The 27500-nt window shown below is 42.5% G+C and overlaps 1 protein-coding gene across 1 annotated transcript in view; it reads left to right on the forward strand.

The window, feature by feature from the left end:
• Positions 1-5648: 5648 nt before the first annotated feature.
• psme4b (proteasome activator subunit 4b) overlaps positions 5649-27500 on the forward strand; it is a gene marked incomplete at both ends in the record, with an annotated part of 85824 nt that continues 63972 nt past the window's right edge. Inside the window, 6 exons of the mRNA XM_080747308.1 lie at positions 5649-5875; positions 8101-8241; positions 15105-15221; positions 17098-17142; positions 23331-23480; positions 26776-26839. Coding sequence (XP_080603434.1) covers positions 5649-5875; positions 8101-8241; positions 15105-15221; positions 17098-17142; positions 23331-23480; positions 26776-26839 — 744 coding nt within the window. The remainder of the gene's footprint in view (positions 5876-8100; positions 8242-15104; positions 15222-17097; positions 17143-23330; positions 23481-26775; positions 26840-27500) is intronic.

A 27500-nucleotide genomic window follows, 5' to 3' on the forward strand; every position in this document is an offset into this window, starting at 1 on the left:
GTCATGTCCTATAAGTTTATTAATGGAAAAAACAATAAACATATTGTTTTTAAAAAAACAGTAACTTCTACCAGGACCCATTCAAACCCCCAACCTCCAGCTTGTGAGGCATCTCTTTACAGTAACTTCTGTGAGATGTAGATGATTATCTGTTCTGTTCTGTTTACCCTATTATGTCTCTCATTCTCTCGCTACCGTCTCTCTTTCTCTCTGCCTGTCTCTCTCTGTCTCCGTCCGTCTATCTGACTTCTTGCTGTCTCTCGCTCTCTCTCTCTCTGCCTGTCTCTCTGTCCTCTCTCCACGGTCCCCCTGCTGAGTCAAAGAGGCATCGTCACATTTTCCATCTGTAGATTCCACTTCTGCTGTAATGAATCGCACAGATGTATGCACGCATGTGCGCGCGCACACACACACACACACACACACACACACACACACACACACACACACACACACACACACACACACACAGACTCACGCTGGCATATACCTGCATGAAAGCATAATACACGCACACACTCATCCACACAAGTGTGTGCACGACAGCACGCTACACACTTACAAACACACACACCACATGCACACGCGTATGAGATTTCACCATTACCATATCTCTAGAAACCTCACAACAGGAAACTGCATGGCAACACATTCCTCTCATTACTTTGAAGTGCCTGCAGAGGCAGACAGACAACGTGGAGAAAACAGGTGTTGTTTGCCGTGTGTCAGAGTCAGAGTGGGATTGGGAGTGGGGTCTGCTGTCTAATGGATGAATCAATGGATGTCAGGTCCAGTGCTGGATGGGATTGAGGCTTGGCCATGTCTACAGGGAGACACTTAAACCGCTATGTTGATCCTGTCCATGTGGACTATGACTTCCTGCTTTCATGTCCGCAGTCCAAATCTGTGGCTCCGGTTGATTTCCCTTTCTGCTAGACCAGTGGTTTTCAACCTTTTTCATGTCTGTCTGTCCGTCCGTCCGTCCGTCCATCCATCCATCCATCCATCTTCAACCGCTTATCCGGAATTGGGTCGCGGGGGTAACAGTTCCAACTGAGACCTCCAGATTTCCTTATCCAGAGCAATTTCCTCCACTCCCTCAGGGAGTATACCGAGGCGTTCCCAAGCCAGTTTGGAGATATAATCCCTCCATCTGGTCTTTGGTCTGCCACGGGGTCTCCTCCCAGTGGGACGCGCATCGAAGACCTTCCTAGGAAGGCGCTCGGGGGGCATCCGTACTAGATGCCCGAACCACCTAAGCTGACTCCTTTCCAAGTGTAGGAGCAGCGGTTCTACTCCAAGTCTCTCTCGGGTGACTGAACTTCTCACCCTATCTCTAAGGGAGATACCAGCCACCCGTCTGAGGAAAACCATTTCGGCCGCTTGCACCCGCGACCTTATACTTTCGGTCATGACCCACACTTCATGACCATAGGTGAGAGTAGGAACGAAGAGAAGATTGCTCGGTAGACAGAGAGCTTTGCCTTCCGGCTCAACTCTTTTCTGCATAACCGCTCCTGCTGCTCCGATTCTCCGGCTGATCTCCTTCTCCGTCTTCCCTTTTTCATGTCAAGGCCTATTATTTATTCTGCATTTGAGCCACGGACCACTATTTGATGCGATTTAGCCTCTCAGACCAAAAACTTGTCATACCATAGGAGAGATAACAGGCAGGCAAACATTGATCAAAATAACAATTCTTCTACATTCTCTAATTGAGTAGACTTCTGGTAAATTGAGTAATGCAGATGTTTAATAATAATGTAACCCATGTACATTTTATGCTCTCAAGAGTTAAAGGTCTAAGGGTCCATTTGGTTACCAACTCTCCATCATTTAGCTGGGGACCACCTGGAACCCCCTCAAGGACCACTGGTGGTCCTCAGACCACTGGTTGAGAACCCCCGTGCTAGACAGATAGACCAGGGTTTCTCAAAGTCGTGAAACAACTCCAGGGGTGCCTCAGAATACTTACAATACATTTGGAATTCATCAATATCACTTCAGTCTAACCATTTAGATCCTCTATGTAGACGTATTGCTTGCTCTGTACTTGGTGCGTTCTTTTTCAATCTACACCAAATCTCTTCTATTTTTTGGTGAACGTTCCCCCAGAATAGAGATACTCTACTGGGGTTCAAGCGGTTAAAAGTATAAAGTGATTTTCAATCTGTCCTAATGGAAACAGATGGAGTTTTCCTTGTGAGATTTACATTTTATATTTACGTAGCTTAGTATGCAAGGTGCTGTAAAGTAACAATGTTTGAGAACCATTGAGACAGACAGACAGACAGACAGACAGACAGACAGACAGACAGACAGACTGTAGAAGATCAATGGTTATCAACCTTTTCTGGATCAGTAAGTATTGAAATTGACATATAAATGCACAATGCTTGACCTAAATCCCAATACTTGACTGTACATAATCGTTCTTGGTATGTTTCTGATGCCATGTGCTCTAACTCTGTTATCAAGGTAGGCTACTGCAGGCCCAAGGATACAGCATGTATTGACCAGCAGTGATTTCCTATGGAGACACAAATAGCCTCATTTGTTTCCTAAAGAGTCTCCTCAAATTATTGGCTTAGGAATGTGACAAAAACTAATAAATATCCATTCATCCAAGTCTCCATTGGGTGAGTAATCTATAGAAAAGGATATTTGGGGGGTGAACCATCCCTTTAAGTACAGTACTTGAGTACATACATGTACTTAGTTACTTAACACCACTGGATTTCAAATGTGTTTAAAGGTAGGTACAGTATCATCCGGCCTTACACAGTGGCTTGTGCAAAGGTATTATGTTCTCTATGATGAGTGTATGATAGATCTCAGAACATGTCCTACGTGACACTAGCTTGCAGGGACATCATGTTCTTCTCTGAGCTTGTACTTGCTTACAGAGCAGCAATCAGGGGTAATCAGAGCAGCAATGACTCTAGTATGTCACAGGGACTTACCTCCAATCCAACCCTTGATGCTGAGTGCCAACCAGGGAGGCACTGGGTCCCATTTTTCAGAGTCTTTGGTATGACCCGACCGGGGATCGAACCCCCGACTTCCCAGTCTCAGAGAAGACACTCACTCTAACTATGTTTGCCTATTTCAAAACAGCCGATCTACATGCTCACAACGCGTCTGATGCGAAGCATTGTGAACTTGTAGAACAGTTATTTTCAAAATGTACATACATTTTATACATTTGAAAACTTGTGAAATGGGACATTCTGCATAATGAGTACTTTGTGAACTTGTACTTGTGTACCCTATCTTTTACAATAGGATACAGGTACGTTTACGTTTAGAGGGAAAAGGATCTTCCATTACTACTTACAGAGCAGCAATTTTACTGACCTGAAGTAACCCACATTTAATAGAGGGCTTGCTTATAGGTAAATAATCGTATAATAAAAAGGTGAATGAAGTCACCACCTTGTTTAATTAGGCTAGAGAGTTTTTAGCATCACAACAGATGATTCTAAATCACAACAAAAGGACATGTGGCAAGCATAAGGTGGGCCCGCTCACAATCAAACAGCTTAACTAAAGGCTCAGACAGGGGGCTCCAAGCAAACAAACAGCCTCATCATAACCATTTCACTGAGGAATTTAAAGTAATAACCCACTCAACTCACATCAATAAGGTCTCAGCAGTCTGTGCGTGCACTTCCCTGTGGTGAACCCCAGGGGGCAGTGCAGCAGCGATCTGCCATGGCTCCTGGCCAGGAATGGCTCTCTGACATCCTGCTGTTGGCTCCGCTCTGTGTATACACATACGCATATGGCTCATTGAATTACCTGAGCTTAAAAGTAACGGGATTGCGCACGGAAGGATATTCAGCCAAGAGACATAACGGTTACGGGGCCGGCCAGGGACAATAGCGTCACGGGCCAAGGGTCTAACAGGGTGGGATAAAGAAGAGCCATGGGGACTGCATATGCACGCTGTTGCAGGAAGGAGCAAATTCTATTTTTAGCCGTATTAATTATTCATAGACGTTTTTCATCAGCACAGATGGAGGTAGAGACTATTAACTGCCGATACACAGAGCAGTGAAGCAGAGTATAGGCCAGTGATGGAGGAAGTGTTCAGTACTCACATGTTTAACTTTTACTAAATGAGTAGTTCACCCCCAAAATGACTTGTTTCTTTTTTCCTATTGATTACTCACCTTTTGGGGACTTGAATTCAATAATATTTTTGGGTTTGTGTCGCATTCCTAAGACAACAACATTATTATAGTAAATTGACCCTGAGGGTTTCCCCATCCAGTACCATTCATTTGGGTCCCCATCCGGAATCAATGGAGGTACATTTACTAGGCCTATAATAAAAATGTTTTGTCTTTGAATGCGACAAATACAAAAAAATATTATTGAACTCAAGTCTCCATGGTGGCATGAGTAATCATTCGGGGGAAAAAAAGGGAAAAAAATCATTATGGGGTGAACTACTCCTTTAATTAAAACCAGAAAGGAATACCACAGTGTAGAAACAATCAGTAACAAGTAAAAGGCTTGTGTTCAATTAAACTATTTGGGTAAAAATTAATTTGGCATCAAAATACTTAAAGGACCACTTCACCTCTGGGACAACCAGATCTTATTTTATTGTTGTTTGGGACACGATCAACATTTTCAGCATGTTTCAGCATGTACTAGTGATGCATTTTGCATCATATGATGCAAAACACATCACTGATGATGCACAATGCATCATTAGTACTTAGTAGGCCTACATGCTGAAATACTAAAATATCTCAAAACACAGATTGACCACAAAAAACAACTCAGGATTGTGTTGATCGTGTCCCAAACAACAGTAAAATAAGATCTTTGTCCCAGGGGTGAACTGGGCCTTAACACCACTGCCTATGTGTGCATTACGTGGCAGAATAGCCAAGGCCTACTCAAAATACAGATTTTAATATTAATTCTAATATCATTTTAATTCGGGGAGATTAGAGCAGGTTAAGTGAATAGGCCCATTAGGCCTCTTATTTAGCTGAGGAGGAGCAACGTCAATTCTCCTGTTTTTGCTCTTGGATGGTTGTACTGTAGCCTATCATGGTCAGTAGGGCGGGGGAAGGGAATTAATCCAGTTATCAGATTATCCTATTACACCATAGATTAACCCCCGAGACCCGCCGCCACGTAGTGCTCCTGGGAAATGTCGTTCTAAGAAGCATGTTAAGAAGACCTTTCTTCCAAAACACTTACCAAGATTGCACCCTAGCTTGGTTTATAGGGTTGTTTCTTTAGCGTGTGGCAGACCGGTGATGGTGCGTAAAATACAGGTGGTGACGGTGGGTAGATCTGGGTACATTACGCACCGTCACGCACCTAGAAGCCTGGGAGCGCGTCGTGACGCAGCCGCTTGACACCGCAGGTCAGAGCGGAACCGGCCGGGGCCGCCGCGTTACCGTCACCACAGCCTGGGCTTTGGAACAGCTGATTAGCGTGACACACTTTTGCTTTTCCTCGAATCCCTCGGTGACAATGACAGCATGGTGACGCTCCGCTCTGCGTCTTCAGCAACGGACTGATCCATCCAAGGACGCATCACCAGGGCTGTGTACATTCATATATTGTCGGGCCTAAAGTAGACTAAATAAACAAAGTGATCGCTGCGATCAGTGGCAGACATGACCGTGGAAGAGATGGTGGTGGAAGAGGAGGCCGACGCCGAGCCGCCGCCGCCGGGTTTCGTCCCCCAGAAGGAGATCGTGTACAACGGCCTGCTGCCCTACTCGGAGCGGCTGGACCGGGAGGCCACGGAGCTGCTGGCCCAGATCAAAGCCAACCTGTCCAGAGCCGTGCTCCTCAGGGAGCTGTGGCCCGGGGTCTCCTTCTGGACACGGAAGCTCTTCTCGTAAGTAGGCTACACTACTACACCAGTGGTTCCATTCAGAAACATTGCCATTCAGAAGATTGACTTCCATTATTCTAATTGGAGGTGTCACGTAAACCTAACCTTAACCCCTAACCCTCAGTGGGGGTATTTTTGAATGGGGATGTTTCTAAGTGGGGGTGTTTCTGAATGGAGGTCTGCCCCGGTTCTTTCAAGGTCTCCCCTTAACTCTGACAGTGTACAAATGACGGGTCCATTTGGTTCCATTTTGTACACAGTCAGAGAGTTACAGACTTGTATGGGTCAATTTAGACCCTGTCACCCCCCTAAACCTTAAGGAACACACAGAGTCCCTGGAATCCACTTTGAGAACGACTGCACTTAGTAGTAGAGTCTAGGTTCCAAGCAATAAGCATGGGGGTCGGGGCCCACATGGGGGTCTCCAAATTATTTTAGGAGGGGTCCCCTAACCTGCGTCACCAGGCTTTCAGGGGTCCCCAGGTGACTAAACATACAGTGCTAGGCCTACTGGGTACAATCTTCATTCTGCACATTCCAAAAGTTAGGATTTAATTATTTTTTAGACCTTTTTAAAAACCAAATTGGCCAAATTATTTGCCAAATATTAATTCCAACAAAAAGGTAAACATTGTGAAAATAGCTGAGTTTTAGTATTTTCACAATATTTGAATAGCTGTGGAAGGGAGTAAAACTAAATTAAAATGTAACGCCTACAATTCCAAGGTGCTTGTCAGGGTGAAGGGGGTCCCCAGTTCAAATATGATTAGTTTGGGGGGGTCTGAAATGCTCGAGAACCCTTGCACTAGTCTCAGTCATTTCATAAGAGCTGATGGGAGGGTTAATAAACGTCAAGTCAATGGAACTGTAATTATAAACCGAGTTTGGCACCCCTGTGTGAGGCTGTGTCACCACCCCTTCTTCTCACTGTCAAATTAAATCCTTTTAATTAAATGCTATGCGATGTACAGTGCAGAATACATGCTGCAGTCAGCTCAAATAATGTTGTCTCTGCCCTATCATCACACCCCACACGTTTTCCTATCACTTCAAGTTCTATTTTTGTAAATATCTGAGTCATTTTATCCATCTGTTTTTTGTTTCATCTCTGGCTACAAAGGCTGGGAAAGTTACAAGATACTGTTATGGCCATTGGTGTTCGAGCCAGGTTTAAATGATCATAACATCATTTGAAGTACACAGTATAAATGCCTCAGTGTTGATTTGACTCAGTGTACAAATTGGAAAAACACCCTATTAGGGTTTTCACAGTGCCATTATCTGCTACTGTAAATCAAATTAAGGAATAGCCGCTAAATCATCCACATGGCACTTGAATCCTTGGGTTTCGTAGTTTGAGTAGCTAAAGTAAAGGTTCATGTTAAGTCGAATCACCATGTAGCCTACTATGTGCACTTAGCATAACATCCCTTATCCCATTAAAGAGGGCCGGGGGCATTGTCTGTACACCTGTGAGAATATGGGTCACCTAATTCTTTAAGCGCAGAAGGAAGTGAGTTTGTTTATTTGTGTCTGACTTTTATTTTCTCAGCTCGGGTGGCACAGGGGTTAAGTACCTGCCCACTGCCAAAACGCGTCGCAGAGGGGTTAGAATCCTGAATCCACTACTCTGCAATTTCAGCTTTGTCGAGTGTCTATTCGGACACCAGCGTTCGGTGGAAGGCGGGAAGGGTGATATTTGTCACCAGCGCAGCGGGCGCACCACACCTATGGGCTGCAGGCGGCACCTTTCTTTACACACCATTATAATGTTCTTATTTTGATCATAAGACCCAATTACTGAATCACAAAACATCAGGTTTCCTTCAGAATATGTATGAAACAGATTAACTACGACACTATGGCACATTAGGAGTCCACTAGTACTAGTCGTCCTCAAATGTTTTGTTTGCAAGGAGGACCCCCTTAACTCGGAGAGTGTACAAATGGACCATTTGGTTCCATTTGAACACTCATAGTTATAGACCTGGTGTTTCTGGTAATAATATTGTCCACTCATTTTATATGTCCATGGCAAAAATAGAATTTTGACAAAAACTTAAGCCAACATGGCGATGACCCCTGTTCAGGAGGAGTGTACCAAAAAACAGTATTGTCACTATGGCTTTCTCTCCTCTCTCATACCCACTGTATGTACCTTCCCCTCCTCTCTCTCTCTCTCTCTCTCTCTCTCTCTCTCTCTCTCTCTCTCTCTCTCTCCCCCTCAGGTTTCTGAAGCTGTACGGTCGCAGGTTCAGTAAAGACGACCACATCCTGTTCATCAAGCTGCTCTATGAGTTGGTGACGCTGCCCGACCTGGAGCCTCAGATGATGCAGAGCTATGCCAGGGTTCTCATACACCTGCTCAAGTAAGTGGCATGCAAACAACGTCAGTACGCACGCCACGCCACGCCACGGACGCACGCACGCACGCACGCACGCACGCACGCACGCACGCACGCACGCACCCACTCATCACTCACACACCCACTCACTCACACACGCACACCCCACACACGCACACCCCCTTTCACTCAGTCATGGATATACATGTACTCCACTAACTCATTCTACAGTATCCTTATTATTTATGCCCATTTATTTATCCATTACTACTGTATCAACTTGCTGCCTTTAATCTTTTAAACTGCGTTCAAAACTAAAACTGAATAAAAATGATAAATCAGTCAATGAGGCGAGAATTCAAATGTCAGGCATAAAATGTGGTTAACGAAGGCCTGATTAATGAGGGGGGAAAAAACACCAAAGTGATTAATTGACGAGATGACATAAAGTCGTATGCTCTATTTCCTAAGAGCCTTGACAGCAGGCTTACAGTATATTTACATCAGGCATCACAACACATTTGTTGTGGTCTTGCAGTGGTTACACACACACGCTGACAAACAGATGCTCCGCAATCGGCGTTCAAAAAGAATTACAGCGCAATAAAGGGGAGTGAAATACATCTCTTCTTACCGGCAGGGCATTGTTAGTCTATTACTCTTGCTAACAGGCCCTGACCTACATGTAAACGTCATTGCTTGTCTTGCCGCCGCTATCAGATCTGTCTGTGCTCCCGCGGACTGGTAGAAGCATGAGGGGAATTGTCCCCAAATCCCCGCAGAGTCGCACAGACAGTCACATTCTTCTTCGTTGCCATTTAGTCTTTCCATTGTTTCCACACTCCTCACTTCCTCTTCGGCGTGTCACCTTAATGAAGATGTCATCTGTTTGCCATTAGACTGGAAGAGAAATATCTTGGGCTGCGAGCGTGCCGAGCGCCAAGCCTGACAGCTCGGAGATGGATTCGGAAATCCACATGTCTTTGTCTCTGTGGTCTTTTGTGGATTGTGCTCACCTCCCCAACCCACCGCCGCCCCATCCCAGACTCTCCACTCCACTCACCCACCCTCCTGTCGTCTCCCCCCCCCCCTCGCCTCCAATTTCAGGGCCTGTCGAAAACTGTTTCCTTTGTCGATTTTTCACCGTGTGGCTCTGTAGGAGGCGAGGCGTGTCATCTAAAACAGTGGTTCTCAACCTTTTTCAGGCCGTGACTCCCCAAAACAATCATATTTGAACGGGGGACCTCCCCCCCACCCTGATAAGCACTTGGAATGTTGAATTTCCAAAGGCATTCAATTTAGTTTGACTCGGATCGTTTGACAAGCTCACGTGTTGTGTGTTGTGTGATTACTTTTGATGCAGTTTTTTTTGTATTAAAAATGTCTTCAAATATGAGAGGAGGAGAAGTGCTCACTCTGTGGTCGCTCTGGTTGCTGTACCGATTATACTGAAGGACACAGCCGCAAAATAGGTCCAGAACATGGGGTGGAGAAAGCGAGACCCTGCATACTAATCTTTGACGGCTTGTTTGTTGAAAACTTGTACATTTTGAGATAAATATGCCATGAAGTTGCGGAATCTTTATAATTCTTACACCTACAACTGCTAGTTTTTCAGTACAGTAACTGCAATAAATTAATTTGATTGGGTAATCAAAGCTAGGTTTACTTGACATCATCAAAAATATTCGCTAATCCCTCCCACTTTAAAGGTCCTTAAATTGTCACTTCACACCACAGGTTGAGAACCACTGATCTAGAAGAGGGTCTGCCTTGTCTTTGTGTTTGTTTGTTTGTCCTGGGATAATCTCGCAAACCGCTTTGACCGATCTGCGTCAAGTTTTGCATATCCTATAGAGATACTGTACGTAATAGATGACAGACATCATACACTGGCAACGTGAAGTGTCTGCGATCCACAGGGCAGCCTCACCGCTATTAGACTCTGTCTGGTTCTCAGAGGAGGCGAGGGGAGCAGATGTAAGGAATTCGACGCCATTGAAGTCGTGCATCATCTCTAGTTCTGTTCCAGACTTTTGCAAGGAGCCTTTATCTGGAGTTAATCACTATGGGCCGTCCACACACCTAGCACTATAACTATTAGGTCTAAGTATAGCTATAACTATAAAGATATTGTTTTAAAAATCCTTTTAACTCAAGTGGATGGCAGAGTCCACAACACAACTGTAACAAAAACAGTGGTGAAAATACTATGTAGTTATAGTTATTGTTATTGTTGTACAGTAGTTAGTGCTTGGATGGCCCTTTAGGGACCCATGTGATTAGGGTTGGTAGCCAGAACCGGAGGAATCAGAGGAACTGGATCCAACATTGAGGAACCAGAATCTGTTCCGTCAAATTTGGAACCGTTTCTGGAACTTCTGGAACTGTTCTTTTATCACTCTCTCAGAGCTGGCGTGGACTTAACGTCTGCTATGCAATTACAATAAATGGTTCTCAAATTGAACCATTAAAAGGGAATCGTTAAAGAAACGGAATCGTTAAAAATCCTAGACGATCGCAAGTTCGCAACCCTATGTGAGTTTTGTGTGTAACGGTATGTCTGTCTGCCCATCCACAAATCTTATTGTTATCATTGTTGTGACCAACGAGGGTGGGGCTCTCTCTGACTGGTCAGAGTTCTAGTTTGAAAAATGACATGACAGTGGCAGTGAATTTAGTTTAATTTCAAGTGTTTCTTTCCCCCCAAGGTTCCCAACCAACAGAATTCCATAGAGACCTTTCATAATGAGTCACACGCTGAAAGCCATGCAGAGCGCGGGGCAAACAACTTTAACTTCAAACAACTTTATTAATCCCTCTAGGGGCAATTAATTTTGAGCAGCTCGTTAATAGAGAAACACAGTAACAGAAAAACAAACACTAATACAAGCAGGGTGGGGGTGGGGCACTGGGGGGCTTTGTTAATCCTGTGGGAAAAATGCAGTTTCCAGCTAGGGATAGGCGATATGACATTTCTGGCCGATATCGTTATCCGATATGGCCAATAATTGATATAAACCAATGTGGATATAATCTCATTCTGTATTGTAATTCTGTAATTTTGTCCACTCTGAAAAAGGCATATATAAACACAGAATTTTGAAAAGCAATGCCTCTTTATTCCAAAACTAGGGATCCACCGTTACTGAAATGTTGGCTCACATACCAACATAAACAGCTTGAATGTAGTATTTTTATTTTAAAATGTTTCTTGATCCTTTTCAAAGTTTCCCCAGAAAACACTGATTGAATCTGCAGCCTTCATCATCATCACTAAACGCTTTTTCCGTCATTTCTTCTTAATTGTTCAACACAATTATTATAAAATAAAATATTGGCTAAAACGGATATAATAATTAGCCTAAAGGTCGTTGCACACTGCTGCGCTTTTTCGGCCGAATATAGGAGCTAATTTCGGAGCACGTTCATGAAGAAACAAAACTCACGTTATGTCAATCATGTTTGCACACTGCCCCCCGTTTCGTATTTATTTTCGGACCACTGGGTCCCTTGCTCTCTCTATCTCTCTCTCTCTCCTTGCCCTGAAAAACGCATTTCGCAACGAAAAAACGCAGCAGTGTACAACCAGCTTTACACTCATTTTCATTGCGTTTCACCCTGAATCGCCTGAACATATTTTTTTAATGGTCGTGACTCGTGGCTAGCGATTCAGGGGCTGGAGCCAGGCTAATCCGATATTGCATTTTAAGGCCAACATTGGCCGATACCGATATGATGATAGATTAATTGCCCATCCCTCGTTTCCGCCTCTGCAAGTTCAACCAGCTGATTGCTGCTCAGATGGTCATGATGAGGAAGCTCGGGGTTCTGATCACCAGAAAAACACAAAAACTTTGAATATGGAGATAAGAGGTTTCTGCCCGACAGCAAGGATTAAACATTCCCCAGGGTCACACAAGGTAAAAAATGTGGATAAACAAAAATCACAAGACGGGGTCTAACAACAACGGCATGGCTTCCCTGTGGGTCTCTGGCATCATTATGTCTGCAGCTTCTGCTGCCATTCGAGCCTCTTGTTTATGCTTCCCTGTGCTCTGCAATGATTCGATTTCAATTGAGGAGGCATTGCAGCGTCCGTATCAGTAGGCAAAATTACGTCATGCACTCAGCTTTTATTAGTTATTCTGGCACATCGATATATCAAGGTTTTTTTTCCCAGCCCTATCCCAGCAGCACCCCAATGTCTTCCATTATAAAAATTCAAGTTAAGTGTTTCAGAAAATATGAAACATATGCGTAAAAGAATGCATGGAGGTAGTACGTCGGGACTGTTGGCAGTGTGCACAAAGGATTGATGCTGACCGATCCAGCAGTTTGCATGACTAGCTCTGGACACGCACGCAAGCACACACACACAAGAGTAAGAGCCTCTTATAAAACAAACAACCAGAAACAGACCAAAACAAAAGGAGAAATGAAACAAACTCATATCCAAAGTCTGGATGAATGACTTAGAATGGCGGAAGGTTTTGCAATCGGATGGCAACAGAGGAAACTCACCTGCCAATAATAATAATTGTCCCGGAGGAGCCAACATGTTTGGCAGCTTTCCGGTGGGATTAATTGGTCACTCGCAAAGAGGAACTCGGGTCTCTTTGTTCCAATAGGGTAGTCTTAGAACAGATCTTGACGATGTTTGTTCAGAATGTTCCTTATGTTTTACTGTGAGGCTGTGAAACCAGCAGATGAAAGAATCAAGAACTTATACTCACACAAGGTACACAAGCAGCGACATGTGACATGATGATCCGATGCGACACATCGTGAGCTTGTAGATCTGCTATTTTCGAATGGCCAAAATAAAGTGGTTAGTGTATATTTTGTAATAACTAGACAGGTGACCGTTGGGTAGAATAATCAATACGCGTTGTATCCGTCTGTCTGTCTGTGTCTCTTTCATGCCCATACATTATGTTCTGTGTCCAGGCCAGTCTGTGACGTCAGTACTATGACATCAGACAGACAGACAGACAGACAGACAGACAGACAGACAGACAGACAGACAGATATTTGGTAAAGCAATAGTTAGATAGTTAGATAATCAAAATCTACAAAGTTTTCAAATAAATGTAGTGGAGTAATATATAATATTTTCCTCAAAAGTACTGAAAGTAAAGCACGACTACACCACACTACACTATTGAAAATAATATAAAACAACAGCAATACATCACATCCACAATGTGTTGTGAGCTTGTAGATCGTCTATTTTCACTATTTTGTAATTTTGCAAATTATTATACCTTGTACAAAGTGAGCCACTCCATAACCAAACATCATAAACAGGTTACATATACAGACCTTTTCTGGTGCCATTAAAGCCTTCAGTAGACAAGTGTACCAGGTTCATTGAACACTGTAGGCTTAAAACAGTGCCTTTTTTCACTAAATGCCTCAAGTAAGTATATTTGTATTGCATAAGAGCACATAGCCCCATTTGGGATTATTGGGGCCCGCTGCATAGGTGAACTAGAGTTCAGCAAAAATACAGATGGTCAAAATGCTTCTAGACAGCTCACATAATATCTTTTCCACTGGAGCACTTACTTATCGAAGTTTAATGTACAAATCACAGCCCAAGAGTATTTAAAAAAATACATAATAATGAAAAACTAAATAATGAAAACCTTACAAAGATCTTACAATGACCTTAAAAAAAGGTGAGTGCAGTCATTTGCTGTTTGGAAGCCAAGCAGCGGACCTCATAGTTGTCCTGCTTTCCCCTCATCTCTGATGGCCTGAATCCACCCTTTTTATCCTTGCTGGTATTTTTGCTCAGCATGATGACATAAAACTTGAAAGGGGGATGAAACCCTAGGCCTACAGGCCGATTCTGTTGTTTGTTTTTCAGTTCAGGTTATAAAGCTACAGCGGGGTAAAAACATGGCAGGCTGCATAAAGGTCTTTGTATACTGCTGCGTTTTCTTGGCAGAATATTGGCAAGTAAAAAATAAATACATCAACCTCACATTATGTCAATCACGTTTGCACACTGCCGCCCGTTTTTTCGTCCGTATTAATTCTTTTCGGACCAGCATTGATTTTTTTCAGATTTTCGCAGCTGTTGTCACTGGGTCCCAGATTTCTCTCTCTCTCTCCTGCATTCTCACAGATTTCGGATTTCCAAAACGCAACGGAAAACAGACCAATGTGCAAAAGACTTTTCCTTGCACAGTAGAACATTGTGATGTACGCAACACAGTTTCTAAGCTGTACGGGGAAACAAACTACAAAATGAGCCTAGGGTTTCATGTTTCTTTAACATCAGAGTTCTTTGTTATTAGTACAACCTACCGCACAGCAACCTTCCGTCGGCTTTACAGTCCTGGTATTACAGTGACAGCTAATGCTAACTCAATGGAGCGTAACCAATATTTTCCCCACTGCTGTCTCTATACATTTAAAATGACAGAAGTTGGCCCGAAAATGATTTCCAATGAAGAACAAAAGACAAAAACTTCTTCTAGACCAGTGGTTCTCAACCTGTGGGTCGGGACCCCCAGGGGGGTCCGCACATGATTTTTCTTCTGTCACTTCAGATGCCAGTGAAGTGACAATTGAAGGACTTTTTAAGACCTTTTTAAGACTAAAACATATTTATCTGTGGAACCGAATCAAACTAAATGTAATGCCTCACATCCTACATTCCAAGTGCTCGTCAGGGTGAGGCGTCCCCAGTTCAAATATGATTCCTTTGGGGGCTAGCGGCCTAAAAAGGCTGCGACCCACTTAGACCACTGACAGTTCAGAGTTCACAAAATAAAATGCACAAATATCAATACTGTACAAATGTGAAAAATCAGAGAACACGGTATAAAAAGGCATAGGAAGAACTCTAATAATTCCACTGCCTCTCTGAACAGGAAGAAGGAGCTGCTGTCGAGGGATGACCTGGAGTTGCCGTGGCGACCACTCTACCAGCTGTATGAGAGGGTCACCTACTCCAAGACGGAGCACCTGGGCCTCATCTGGTTCCCCAAGTATGTGCACGATCAGGGTTGTTAAGTAACGGATTACATGTAACGGGATTACGTAATCAGATTACAAAAAACAGGTAACTTGTAAAGTCTCAGGTTACATTTTAAAATGTGTAATCTGGATTACAGTAACGGATCTGAATGATGGGGGTTGCATGCTGGATTACATTCTCCCCTTGCCCTCATCAATTTTACAAATAATTTATAATGCCAAGCAATAAAATAATCAAGCGTAAAGTACTGCCACTTCGCTGAAGTAAAATTCTGTTGTCCTTTTCCTAATTTCATCGGCTCAATATTCTTGTCTAGTTATCAATGGTAAAACTTGTTTGATTTAATTAAAGAGTTTTGCTAAACAGTAATCCAAAAGTAACTGAAAGTAACTAGTAGTTACTTTTTAAATTGTGATAATCAGATTACGTTACTGACTACATTATCTTTGCAAGTAACTTGTAACTGTAGGGGATTCCTTTTTAAAAGTAACCCTAACAACCCTGCGCACGATACACACGCACGCTAGGGGTGGGCGATATGGTGATATGGTTGAGACGATACAATGTCTCCACGATATGCCTTTTCAGAGATGTCGTATACAGGATATCGTGATGCAATGTGGGAGCCTCGTAAAAAATCCTGTTGAATAGTTAATGCAGAGATTCATTGCAGAATTAATTTATACCTGCATTTTGGTCTAATTCAGTAGTTCTCAAACTTCAAAATTTCAAGGTATCCCCTTTACTCTGACAGTGTACACATGAAACCAAATGGACCCATAAAGGTCCATTTGGTTTCATTTGCACACTGTCAGAGTTACATACCGGTACTTGTAAGGATCGATTTAGACCTCCCAAAAGGAACCCAGAGAGTCCCTGGATTCCACATTGAGGACCACTGGTCTAAATGGTCTGTTACTCCTTTTTATTTTAGTTTTTGTTAGGTAACTTGAAAAATAACCATAAAAACCAACATGAAAAGCAATCGTGATAAGATAGTGTATCGTGATACAGCTTGGGAAAATATTGTGATATTGTATTTTTCCATATCGCCCCTAACGTGGGCGCCCCCCTCACCCCTTGGCCTGGGGGAGGGGGGATGGGGCGATGGGGGGAATTCCCCTTTGGTTGAGCGGTGGATGTTTAGTTTCCCACGTGGGAGGGTTTGAATCCAGGTGATTACACTGGTATTACATCACATTTCATCATATGACGGGTAGGGAGAGGTGACTAAAGCCGGTAGAATACTTCAAAAGAAGTCAACATTTTAAGAAGTCAACTTCTTTTTAGGCTTGCCAAAACCAAACTAGTTCTCTGTGGACCGAATTGTCTTAATCTCGATGGCGGCTCTGTTTTGAGAGCTGATCGTTAGACCCTAACCCACTGCATACAATGCTGGAATGGTGTTTTTTTCAACTGGATCCCTCCAATGCACTTGACGCGCTCATTTGTCTCAGGGATTTTGCCATTTCCGGTGATAGACAGCTTATTCAGTGGACAAAGTGTCTGCTATCTCTAGCACACATGCTGTGAATTAATTGCCATCTAGTCGTGTTCGTAGTCTCTCGGAGAGGGATGATAATTATAAAACAAAATAAATCACAAGCACCTTGAAGTTCCTCCCAATCAAACCCGATCTTGGCGGTGCAAGTTCTGCTTGAACTGCCTACGATTTAACCCCTACATCTAGAAATTACCCTTTTTTCTGAATGATATCTGAAGAAACTTTTTTTGTTGTTGCAGCACAAGTCAGTAAATACGCACACATCACGCACGCACGCGCGCACGCACGCACGCACGCACACACACACACACACACACACACACACACACACACACACACACACACACACTAACACACTAACACACCCTCTGTTTCCTTACAGCTCAGTGGATCACATGCTGAAGGCTTTGATCAAGAGCTGCAGACTGTAAGTGTGCTCCCATGGGATTGTATCATTTCTATTTGACTGGTTTCATGTCATTTTATGTTTTTTTTGTGCATTATTGTTGGCGTTTTGGATGTGTGTTGATGATGTGCGTTGATTATTTCCGTAGCGCTCATTTTATTGGTTACATTTTCGATCAATTGAATAATTGAGAAGCGTGTTTTAATGTGAAAAAAATATGAATTTATATTTTATATAATCAACTAAATTGATTAGTCTGTTCTGATAAACCACTTGAACCCTACACTGTAAAATAATTCGCTGTAAATTTACAGTAAATTACTGGCTACTAATTGCATTACTTTCACAGTAATTTTCACAGTAAATATTGCGCAGTAAATTACTGTAATTTCACAGCTGTGAAATGTTAGTAATTTACTGTGATTTAGCAGTATGTATTGCAGTTATTTACTGTGATATTACAGTAGTTGCCTGTATTTTTACACTATTACTGTGAATGTAAGGCAGCTCAGTAGGCAGTAATTTACTGTAAATTTACAGTAAATTGTATCTAATACAGTAAAATATTGTACATTTGAATTTATAGGCCCATTCCCACTGGGCCAGATAACAGATTAAAAAAAAGCTCTTTCTCCAGATATTTTTCCATTCAAAGTGGATGGTAGATACAGATAAAAAATATCTGCCACAGATATTTCTTTTATCTGTGACAGATATTGTTTTATCTGTATCTAACTATCTATCATCCACTTTGAATGGAAAAATATCTGAAGAAAGAGATTTTTTTATCTGTTATCTGGCTCAGTGGGAATGGGCCTTAACTGTGATTTTACCATACATACACAAACATGCTAAAAGAAAAAAAGAAAGGAAAAACAACTTCATTCATTTAAACTTTTTATTGTACAATTCCAATACAAAGTGCAACATTTCAAATGGACAAAGAAGAACCACACATGAAGCCTTTTACTCAGTAGAAGTGTTAAGTCTACAAACACTCCTGGAGTTTGGTCTGGTGTCTGGAGGCCAGTTTGAAAACTGGTTGTCATAGACTTTAGTTATTTAGGAGGCTGCAACACTGTTTTCCTGTGAAACTCCAGGAGTGATTTTGTGGACTAAAAAAACTTCACCTGACTTTGTATCAGCATGGTGGTGAGTAGATACAACATTTTCACTTTTGGGTGAACTGTTCCTTTAACTGCAAAATAACTCATCTACTCACCCTCATGCCAGTTGGAACAGAGGTGAAATTTGTCCATATAACACAAATGGAGGTTGCCTTCACAACTTGGGGAGAAATGGTGACTGGTTCTCTCTGGCAACCCTCCTGTGTGTTATATGAACACACTTCAGCAGGCACGAAGTATGTGAAGTACACCTCAACTTTGCACTCAGTCACATAAGTCCTGAAGGTATAAAGCAACACAGTAGTGGTAAGAACAAAGCAAACTAATGATTACAGTATGCACCTTGGTAACATGCAGGCCGAGACAGAAGAGGCGAGCATTGCTGAATGAAGTGACAGGGCATCAGCAAAGAATATTGGCAATTTTACATATCCAGATAAGAATAATGGCTGGTGGAGTTGGACAAACAAGAGTAGGGCATCTGAAACACGTATGACTGTGTCTCATATTCGAGTCCTGAATACCATCGACCATTCAAAGTCCACAAGTTTTCTCAAATGCGTATGAGTGTGTCTCATATTGGAGTCCTGAATACCATCGACCATTCAAAGTCCACAAGTTGTCTCAAAAGTGTGCTCACGTGTGGGTTGATACGCCACGCTTCTTCGATTTGGAGCCTCTCTCAGGGTTAATGCCCATGAAGCACCTGTAAACAATAAGACAAGACAACAACTTTTACTTTCACATAAACGTATATTGCATCGTTTATACATGGCACATGCAGCAGTTCCCCTTTCCCTTAAGTAAACCCTACACCGGGTTCCCAAACTTTTTTGTCTCAGGGTACCCCATAAATATCTTTTTAATCCGAAGCACCCCTACATTATAATTTTCACTCCCAGCACCTTATATTTATAGCATATCATCGTTGTCGGGTGGAAACCTTTTATGTCCAAAACCGTTAGTTTTGTATTTATCATCCATAAAATGTACTAAACTAGTGAAAAGTGATTAGGTTGAGAGGAAAACGTTGAGATAATAGCCATTTTGGTTAGAACTGACTGAAAATAACTGTACTTCAAGTTTAAATGATACTAAATATTTGTCCAAATAAATACATTTCAAATATTATCAAATGATCTCGCGGCACCCTGTCACCCACTTTGAAAACCCCTGCCCTACACTACAGAAAGAAAGTAGTACTGAGAGTAAGTAACATTCAAGTATCAATGTTGCAAGCAATCCAGTACAATGCTTCAGTACAATTTCAGTGTTACAATACCTCCAATCCAGAGTACACACACCATCCTCAGGAGCAGATTGAAGTTGTAGTAGATCGCGAAAACCACAGCTATCCAATAATGATCCCATCGTGTTGTCCCATCACACTTGCTCTTCAATGGACAGCATCCAGGCCATAGACTTCATTAAATCACCTGAAAAGAGATACCCATTATGTGATATTGTAGAGGTGAAATGCTAATTGAACAAGAGTAGAATTTCAATGATCAGCAACATCACAAACTGTGACACAACTCACTTTATTTTGATCTACCTTGGACAATCAAGCAGGGGGTGCTTGGTAATTTCTCCGTCATCTGCACATCAGTGGCTGTGGCACACAGCTGTAAAATAAATAAGACAAGACAACAACCACCTCAATGATTGACCATGCCCAAGAGATCTCAAGCTGACACCAAACTCTCTCCAGGACCTCTAAAACCTTATCTAGAACCTCAATCAATCTGTCAATCACATTAGATCTACTTTGTATTATTCTATGCCAAATTCTATTAGCAATGTTAAATTCAGAATAATACATTTTCAGTAGCCTATAAGTATAATACCTTTGGATAAACTCCAGAGTACAAGTGCCATCCTCAGGAAGGATACTGCAGATTGAAGTTGCAGTAGCCATCACGTGGTCCCAATCCATCTTATTCTTCAATGGACAGCATCCTTCATTATATCACCTGAACAGAGATACCCATCGTGTGATATTGTTAAGAGGTGAAATGCTAAATGCATTCCACAATACACACACACACACACACACACACACACACACACACACACACACACACACACACACACACACACACACACACACACACACAATTTATTTATGCCCACAGAGTGGCTTATCACTCTGTGGCATGTACTGTTTTGGTACAGTTTAAAAGAAATGAAATCTTTCCAAAATGTTCAGTTTATTTTACTTTAATATTATTTGATGAAGATAATATAAAAAATAAAATCTCTATTCAGACACATTCCAGTATTTTTCTGACTTACATTATTTTCTAGGTATGCTTACATTATGATATTAAGGGGAAAAAAATCACCCTATGTCACCCTAATGACCATAATGTCTCACATGTGGAGGAAAGGGGAGGGGCGACTGGGCGAGGAGATTCCATCAAAGTCAAAACAAAGTTTTAATGTAGGCAATTAAATATATACATTTAATCCATGCATAAAGATTTAAGGACATTATACTTATGACGGGATTTTTGACGGAAATTAAGCTCCTACTGCAGTGGACACCACAGGTAGGCTAATGATCAATCATTAATCTGATGGTGTCACCCGTCGAATATAGACCATCTCTACAGCAGTGGTTCTCAAAACTTGTGGTTCCACAAACCCCAATTTATATTAACACTTATCAGCCAGTGGACGTCCATTTGAAAAGATATACGCCAGGGACCCCCATAAGAGAAGATTTTGAAGGCTCTGTAGTGATTCCATTTTAATTTCAAGGACCCCCAGGACATATGTAATGGTATTTCTATCTCTGAGATGATATATGTTAATTTAACTCTCAGAATGTACAAATGGAACAAAATGGACCTGTTGTCATTTAGCCAGGGACCCCCTGGAACTCCCTGAAGGACTCCTGCGGGGTCCCGTACCCCACTTTGAAAACCAATGATGATCTACAGGCTCCCATTTGTCGTGACGCTTGGCTTGTGGATCGGTTGCTTTTACAACAGCAACTTTTAGCCACACTGGAGCATAAAACCTCCCCCGGTGCAAATATTATCATTGATATAGTTGAGAAGAACCAAATGGACCCGGCGTAAGGATACGTACAACTGACACAAGGATTGTCTGTGGTTCTCAAAGTAGTGTCCGGTCATTATCGCGTCCGAGTGATGGAGTTCCAGATGGTCCACAGCTAAATGATAGATATAGGAACCAAATGGACCCGTGTGGGTCTGTAACTCGTGCGTCGCGGGGAGTTCTTCCACGCGCGTCGGCCGTATTGAACCGGGCAGGGAACGTTCCCTACCGCGGTCCGCTAGCTAGTAAGCAGCCGACATGATATAAATAAGCCCCGCTGACGTGCAGCCTATCGGCGGCAGAAACCACACAAGCACACTGGTGAAACGGCTTGGCCGAGCGACGCGCGCCACTATGAGCTTGTATATCTGCTATTTAGTTGAAGCGGTTTGTGAGGGAAAGACACATTTAACTCGACAGTTTAGTTAAATGTGTGTTTCCCTCACACACCGCTTTAACTAATAGCAGATATACAAGCTCATAGTGGCGCGCGTCGCTCGGTGTGTACGCTAAGCCGGTTCACCGGTGTGTTTGGGTGATTTCTGCCGCTCGACAAGCGCACGTCAGCGGGGAAGCAGTGCTGCTTCAGAGCCTGCAGCACACATACTTTGCTGGAGCAAGACTGAACCACAGGCGAAAGCAGAACTAGTTGTCAATAAGGTGGAGGGGGTAAAAAAAGAGCGTGACTTACCTTATCAGAGCAATGTTATGAACTTCACATGACTTCTGAAAGTTCCTTTGAATTGAAATTGACTTCATAATTTCATAATTCCATCTTCACCATCAGTTCACTGCTTTCCCTCTCACAATGGATATAAATTTGAAATGTAATCCCACAATGCAGCACAGTACAAGTAATTTGTTGTGATATCACAGTAACATTCTGAACACAATATTTTATTGTGAGATATATTGTAAAGTGTTGTGTAATCCTGATAACAATTTAGAGTACAGTCATTTGTTGTGTTATCACAGATGATGGTGTGATTACACAGTAATATTCAGAATACAGTATTATATTGTGAAATAATAATGTAAAGTATTGTGAGATCCTGGTAATATTTAACAGTGTAGTGTCACTATTAACCCTTTCCAAGCCACGGGGAGCCCCTTAATTTTAAAACCGTACTATATCGGACTTCCTAGGGAGGGAGGGGCAGCCAATCGTCTTTTCCCGTACTTTCCCGTATTTACCGAAATAAATGATTTTCATCCGAAAATCGGCGATCGTCTAACCTTCCCTAGTCACCACTCGTGCATTGATAGCTCATGGCTGGTCTGACATGAAGCAGAAGTGATGTCATGGCCCTTTCCTTCTCCAAGGCACCTTCCCCCATTCGGTTACTGTCTGTACACGAGTGCTTCTACTGCAGCCGTGCTGGTGGCTATGCTAGCGATACTTTTCAGTTCTACTCTTGAGTCACACGTGGATTATTTGAGGGGACATTTACGTGAACGGATCGCGCACGCGAAACGCACGGGGACATGATGCGTCAGCCGAATCTCCCACTCTAAGCCAATGCAGATTGAGAATTTCACTGGGAACTGGGGTGAGTAAAACAACGGGGGATCGCGGAATGGTAATGGGGGATGAAGACCACGTGATATAGCGCTGGATGTCTGGTAAAATGAATGCGGTTCAGATCATAATATAATAATAGAAATTTCACGGCTAAGCTACCAACAACCATTCTATTTCGGACGGCAAAGTGTTAAGAGACTTGTTGTAGAGGGAAATGCTAGCGTCTTACTGGTATTTTCTATATTTTGAAAACTTGAAATGGGGATATTCTGCTCAATGAGTACCGGTACTTTTACTTTTGATACGGTAATTTTGACGCCAACACTTTTGTACTTTTACTCTAGTAAATGTTTTATTCCAGACTTTTACTTTTATGGTCCCGGTCACACCGCACTTTCATTCTACCTATGAGGGCAGATTCTGCCAATGCATTTCAAAATACTATTTCAATATTGCAGTATTTTTAAGTAACTTTTTCCACCACCGGTCATCAGGTATTTCCCGGTGTCATCCACTGAGGAGATGCTGTGTGAGTGGCGCCCCCTGCTGTGCGTGTTCGACGCGGTCATGCTGAAGGCCATCAGCAACATGGAGCTGTTCCTGCCCACCATAATGCTTCCAGAGCACCACAGCCACGGCTTCCAGTAAGTCATCACATAAGAAAATTAAATAGAAACTAGAAGCAGCGCTCTTCCGAGCACGGGTCTCCGCCAGCCCGATTTCACCAAGATTGCACGTTGTGTTCGTGATTTGAGGTCATTTTGTTCAAAACGGAGCAATCCTGCAAACTTTGGAATCGAATTGTAGCCAATCAGGATGGATTATGGAAAATCGGACAGATCCATGTTGATCACATGACTGTAGAGATGCTGCCTACCGATGTGCATGATTTGTGGACAAAATCTGTAGAAGTAATTTACAGAAATGTGTTTTGCAAACATCGGCCTCATGGTGGCGCTAGAACAGGGCCGTGTGAGAAATTTGGTGCAGAGGTTCAGAATTGGCATCCAAGGAGTGTGTTTGGCCGCGACCGGGCCAACAGCGCCGGAGATTAGCTGTTGACAAACTAATTGGACACACGGACGGACGGACACAAGGACAGATGGACGCACGGACAGGGGCGAAAACATACTCTCCTGGCGCAGACAAAAACACACAAACACACACACACACACACACACACACACACACACACACACACACACACACACACACGGCACTAACAGAATTTGGGTCGGCGCTTTCTTTCATCCAGTGAACCTTATACAATCATTTATATTATGGGTGGCCCAGAGGGGAGTTCAATAAAAGCCTAACCTTGTCAGCGTTAGAGTCATGCTTGGTTCTATTGAGTTATGCGGGAGCTGCGCCCGCTGCAACTCGCTGGGGCCCGGGCCAGCTTAACCCATTCAGAACGGGTACACATTTTGTGTATCATTATTTTATGCTTTAACTAATGAAAAATAGCAGATACACAAGCTCACAGCGTGGCACCGAGTGCCGTGCTGCGAGCTTGTAGATCTGCTATTTTTGAAAAATCGTGAAAATTTGAATTTTGACCCGATTCTATAAGTGTCTTTTGAATCCTTCTTAAGGTTTTTTGAAAAACCCAATGTTTCTATGTCAGCAATCTGGCTATAGCCATCGTCAAATAAAAGGTCCTTTTCACTTAACTGGAGCTCAGTTAGTCTGTTCTTGAGAGACTACTATGTCAGTGGTTCTCAAACCTTTTCATGTGAATGATATTTATTTGGCCACGGACCCGCATCTAAAAATATTTAGTTCCAGGGACCCCCCAGAAGCAAAATTTGAGTTACAAACGTTCGCTTTGAAAATACATATATTCAAAGATTTGCACACATTTTCACGACTTAAAAAAATAAATAGCTTGTAAGTTGTATCTGCTATTTTTCACTGGTTAAAGCATTCAATAATTCTAGGCCTAAATGGGTTTTAAATGGTTTATATAGGTCCAAATCAGAAGCACACTTTGTCTTTGGGGGCCCAGGTGACCGTTAATCTGATGAATCATGGGAATTCTGTGTTTGCGGGAAATGTAGGGTAGTGTACTGTGCTGCAGGGAAACATAACTGGAAAAGGGGAATAACAAAGGCAACATTACTTTTTTTTCTGCCCCTGCAGTGTGGACTGGGAAACCCTGCAAAACATGTATTTTGAAAAGGTCCCTTCAGTCTTGATGGAACCACCTTCAAGATTCTTAAAGCGCACAACGTATATATCGCGATGCGACCAATGTAGGATCGGCTGTTGTACAATGCAATATGTGGATTACATTTCTCAGTCGCCATGACAGATTTCAGTCATTTAGTTATTATAAGATTAAAGAGTATTAGAATGCATAAATAGAGCATAGCATCTCCCATGAAACCATAATCTCTCGGATAATTCATAAAAGCGAAAGTTAAAGCCTCAGTTAATTTCTTCACCTGTATGTAGATCAGCAATAAGATTTACGTTTTATAAAGATAATACCTAAACATCTACTAAAGTCTACTTTCAGTATTGTGCAAATTGTGTAGGGAACGCAGCGCTACTGTGTGTGGACGACTCCTGTCACGCTGTTTCACTTAACAAAACATCTCAGCCATGAGATTTGCTTTTCACATTAATCCCTGAATATAAATTAGGGCTCAAGTGGTAAACAGTGGTCTGTTTATTGGTCAAAGTATCTGGTACAGCAGACACATTTAACCCATTAAGACCTGAGGCCAAATCCACAAATGTCTTCTCAACCAGTAGTTCTCAAACTTTTTCATACCAAGGACCCCCAAAAATGTATCTTTTGGGGGGTATAATAAATGTATTATATTGTCACTGTCGGGCAGAAACCTAGTATCTCTAAGTTTCAAATTTGTATGTTTTTTCGTAAAGTAAAGCCCTTTTTCTGTCGCACAAAACTAGTGAAAATAGCAGATCGATATGGTTTTGGACATACAAGGTTTCCAACCGACAACGACGATATGTATTTGGCCACAGACCCCTATGTGCAAAATTGTTCAAGACTTTTTTCAAACACTGTTTCAAAACAATGTTTAAAAAAATGCTGCTATACAAGCTTGCAGCACGGCGGCACAAAGTGACTTGTTATCCCCATATACATGGAGTTCCGTGCTCATACGGACATACCACGCTCATACATACACTCATACATACACTCAAAGCCAGAGTTAGACGTAGGAGCAGTTAGCACCGTTCAAAAAAACGACACAGACACTTTCACGGTTTCGATGGGTTTATTAGACACAGTGCAAATCCAACCAACATTCAGCCAGTGTGAATGGTTGGTTGGTGATTATTTCCACATCATTTCGCTTTTGCTGTATACGGGAGGGTCCGTGGCACTCTGGGCTGCAGTCGATGTAAATCCAGCCTCATATTCCTGCCATCTGAAAATGAGCCTGGAGCGAGTGCGGGGCGGGTGTGGGGGGGATCTATCACTTTCTCATCAAACGAACTGAAGAAGATTGTGACGAGAGCATGGGGACAGCTAGCTTGGCAGTTCAGCCCTGGCTTAACCGGTGGTTGTGTTCCAGTTCCGCAAAAAAATAATAATAAATAAAATGTTCTCTTCAGAGAACGCCGCGCATACTTTATGTCGACTCACGCGTTCGAGGGCTATTTGTCAAGGATTTAGCCCTCTGGATTCACGGGGAGTTTTTTTCCGCGCTGTTTCCACAATACATCATCTTTAATACATCGTTTTTCCATTTTAGTTTTCTTCCCTCCCCTCCAAAAGCTACAAAGGGAAAGAACAAGAGTGAGTTCATATTTTGGGGAAGTGGGGATTGATGATGGTAACTTCAGGTGTGGGTGTGTGTGTGTGGTGTGCGTGCGTGCGTGCGTGCGTGCGTGCGTGCGTGCGTGCGTCTGTGTGTGCGTGCGTCTGTGCGTGCGTGCGTGTGTTCGTGTTGTTTTCAGGTTATGGTTTGACGAGCTGATAAATCTGTGGATATCGTTACAGAACCAGCCCAGCTGGGAGGGGGTGAGACGTTCACACACCCACACACATAAAATCACTAATAAAAGCCATTGTAAAATGACATTAGTGAAGTTTGCAACGGTTGCTCGCTTGCAAAACAGCAAAGAGTAATCCAGACGGCCACAAATTTTCTTTGCAATGTTCTAATACTTCATTTATGCTCCAAAGCTCACAAAACTGCAACACAATACTGGTAGAACTGGTATCTTTTTTTTATTGGCCAGTTGTTGTGGCTGTGAGTTTGTGGCTGACCACCATCTACGAAGATGACATTATCATGACATTAATTATTATTAAATATTGTTAAAACAATCATTCATTATTGTGCAATAAGTGTTAAATGGCTTTATATTATGAATAGTACTGTAATAACTTCTTGATTGCCTCTTGTCTTGATTGTTTAAACATGGTGACATATAGGCCGCTATGCTCAATAACAAGCTTGATAAGCCCAAAGCCTATTGATACCGGGTACTCAATACATTTGTTAGCAGGCCCTTGTTTCAGGCTCCATCCTTATTACTGAGTGTATAGATCAGCTATTTTCTGCATGAATAACTACTGTGCGACAAAGTATAAATTGGACTTTAAACTGTTTTGTCTCAAACCTTTGGTCTGAATCGGGCTTAAAGGTGGTGTAAGGGATATTATTGTGTTAATATAT

Source organism: Nannobrachium achirus, assembly GCF_963921795.1.
Source record: "Nannobrachium achirus genome assembly, chromosome: 18".
Taxonomy (NCBI): Eukaryota; Metazoa; Chordata; class Actinopteri; order Myctophiformes; family Myctophidae; genus Nannobrachium; species Nannobrachium achirus.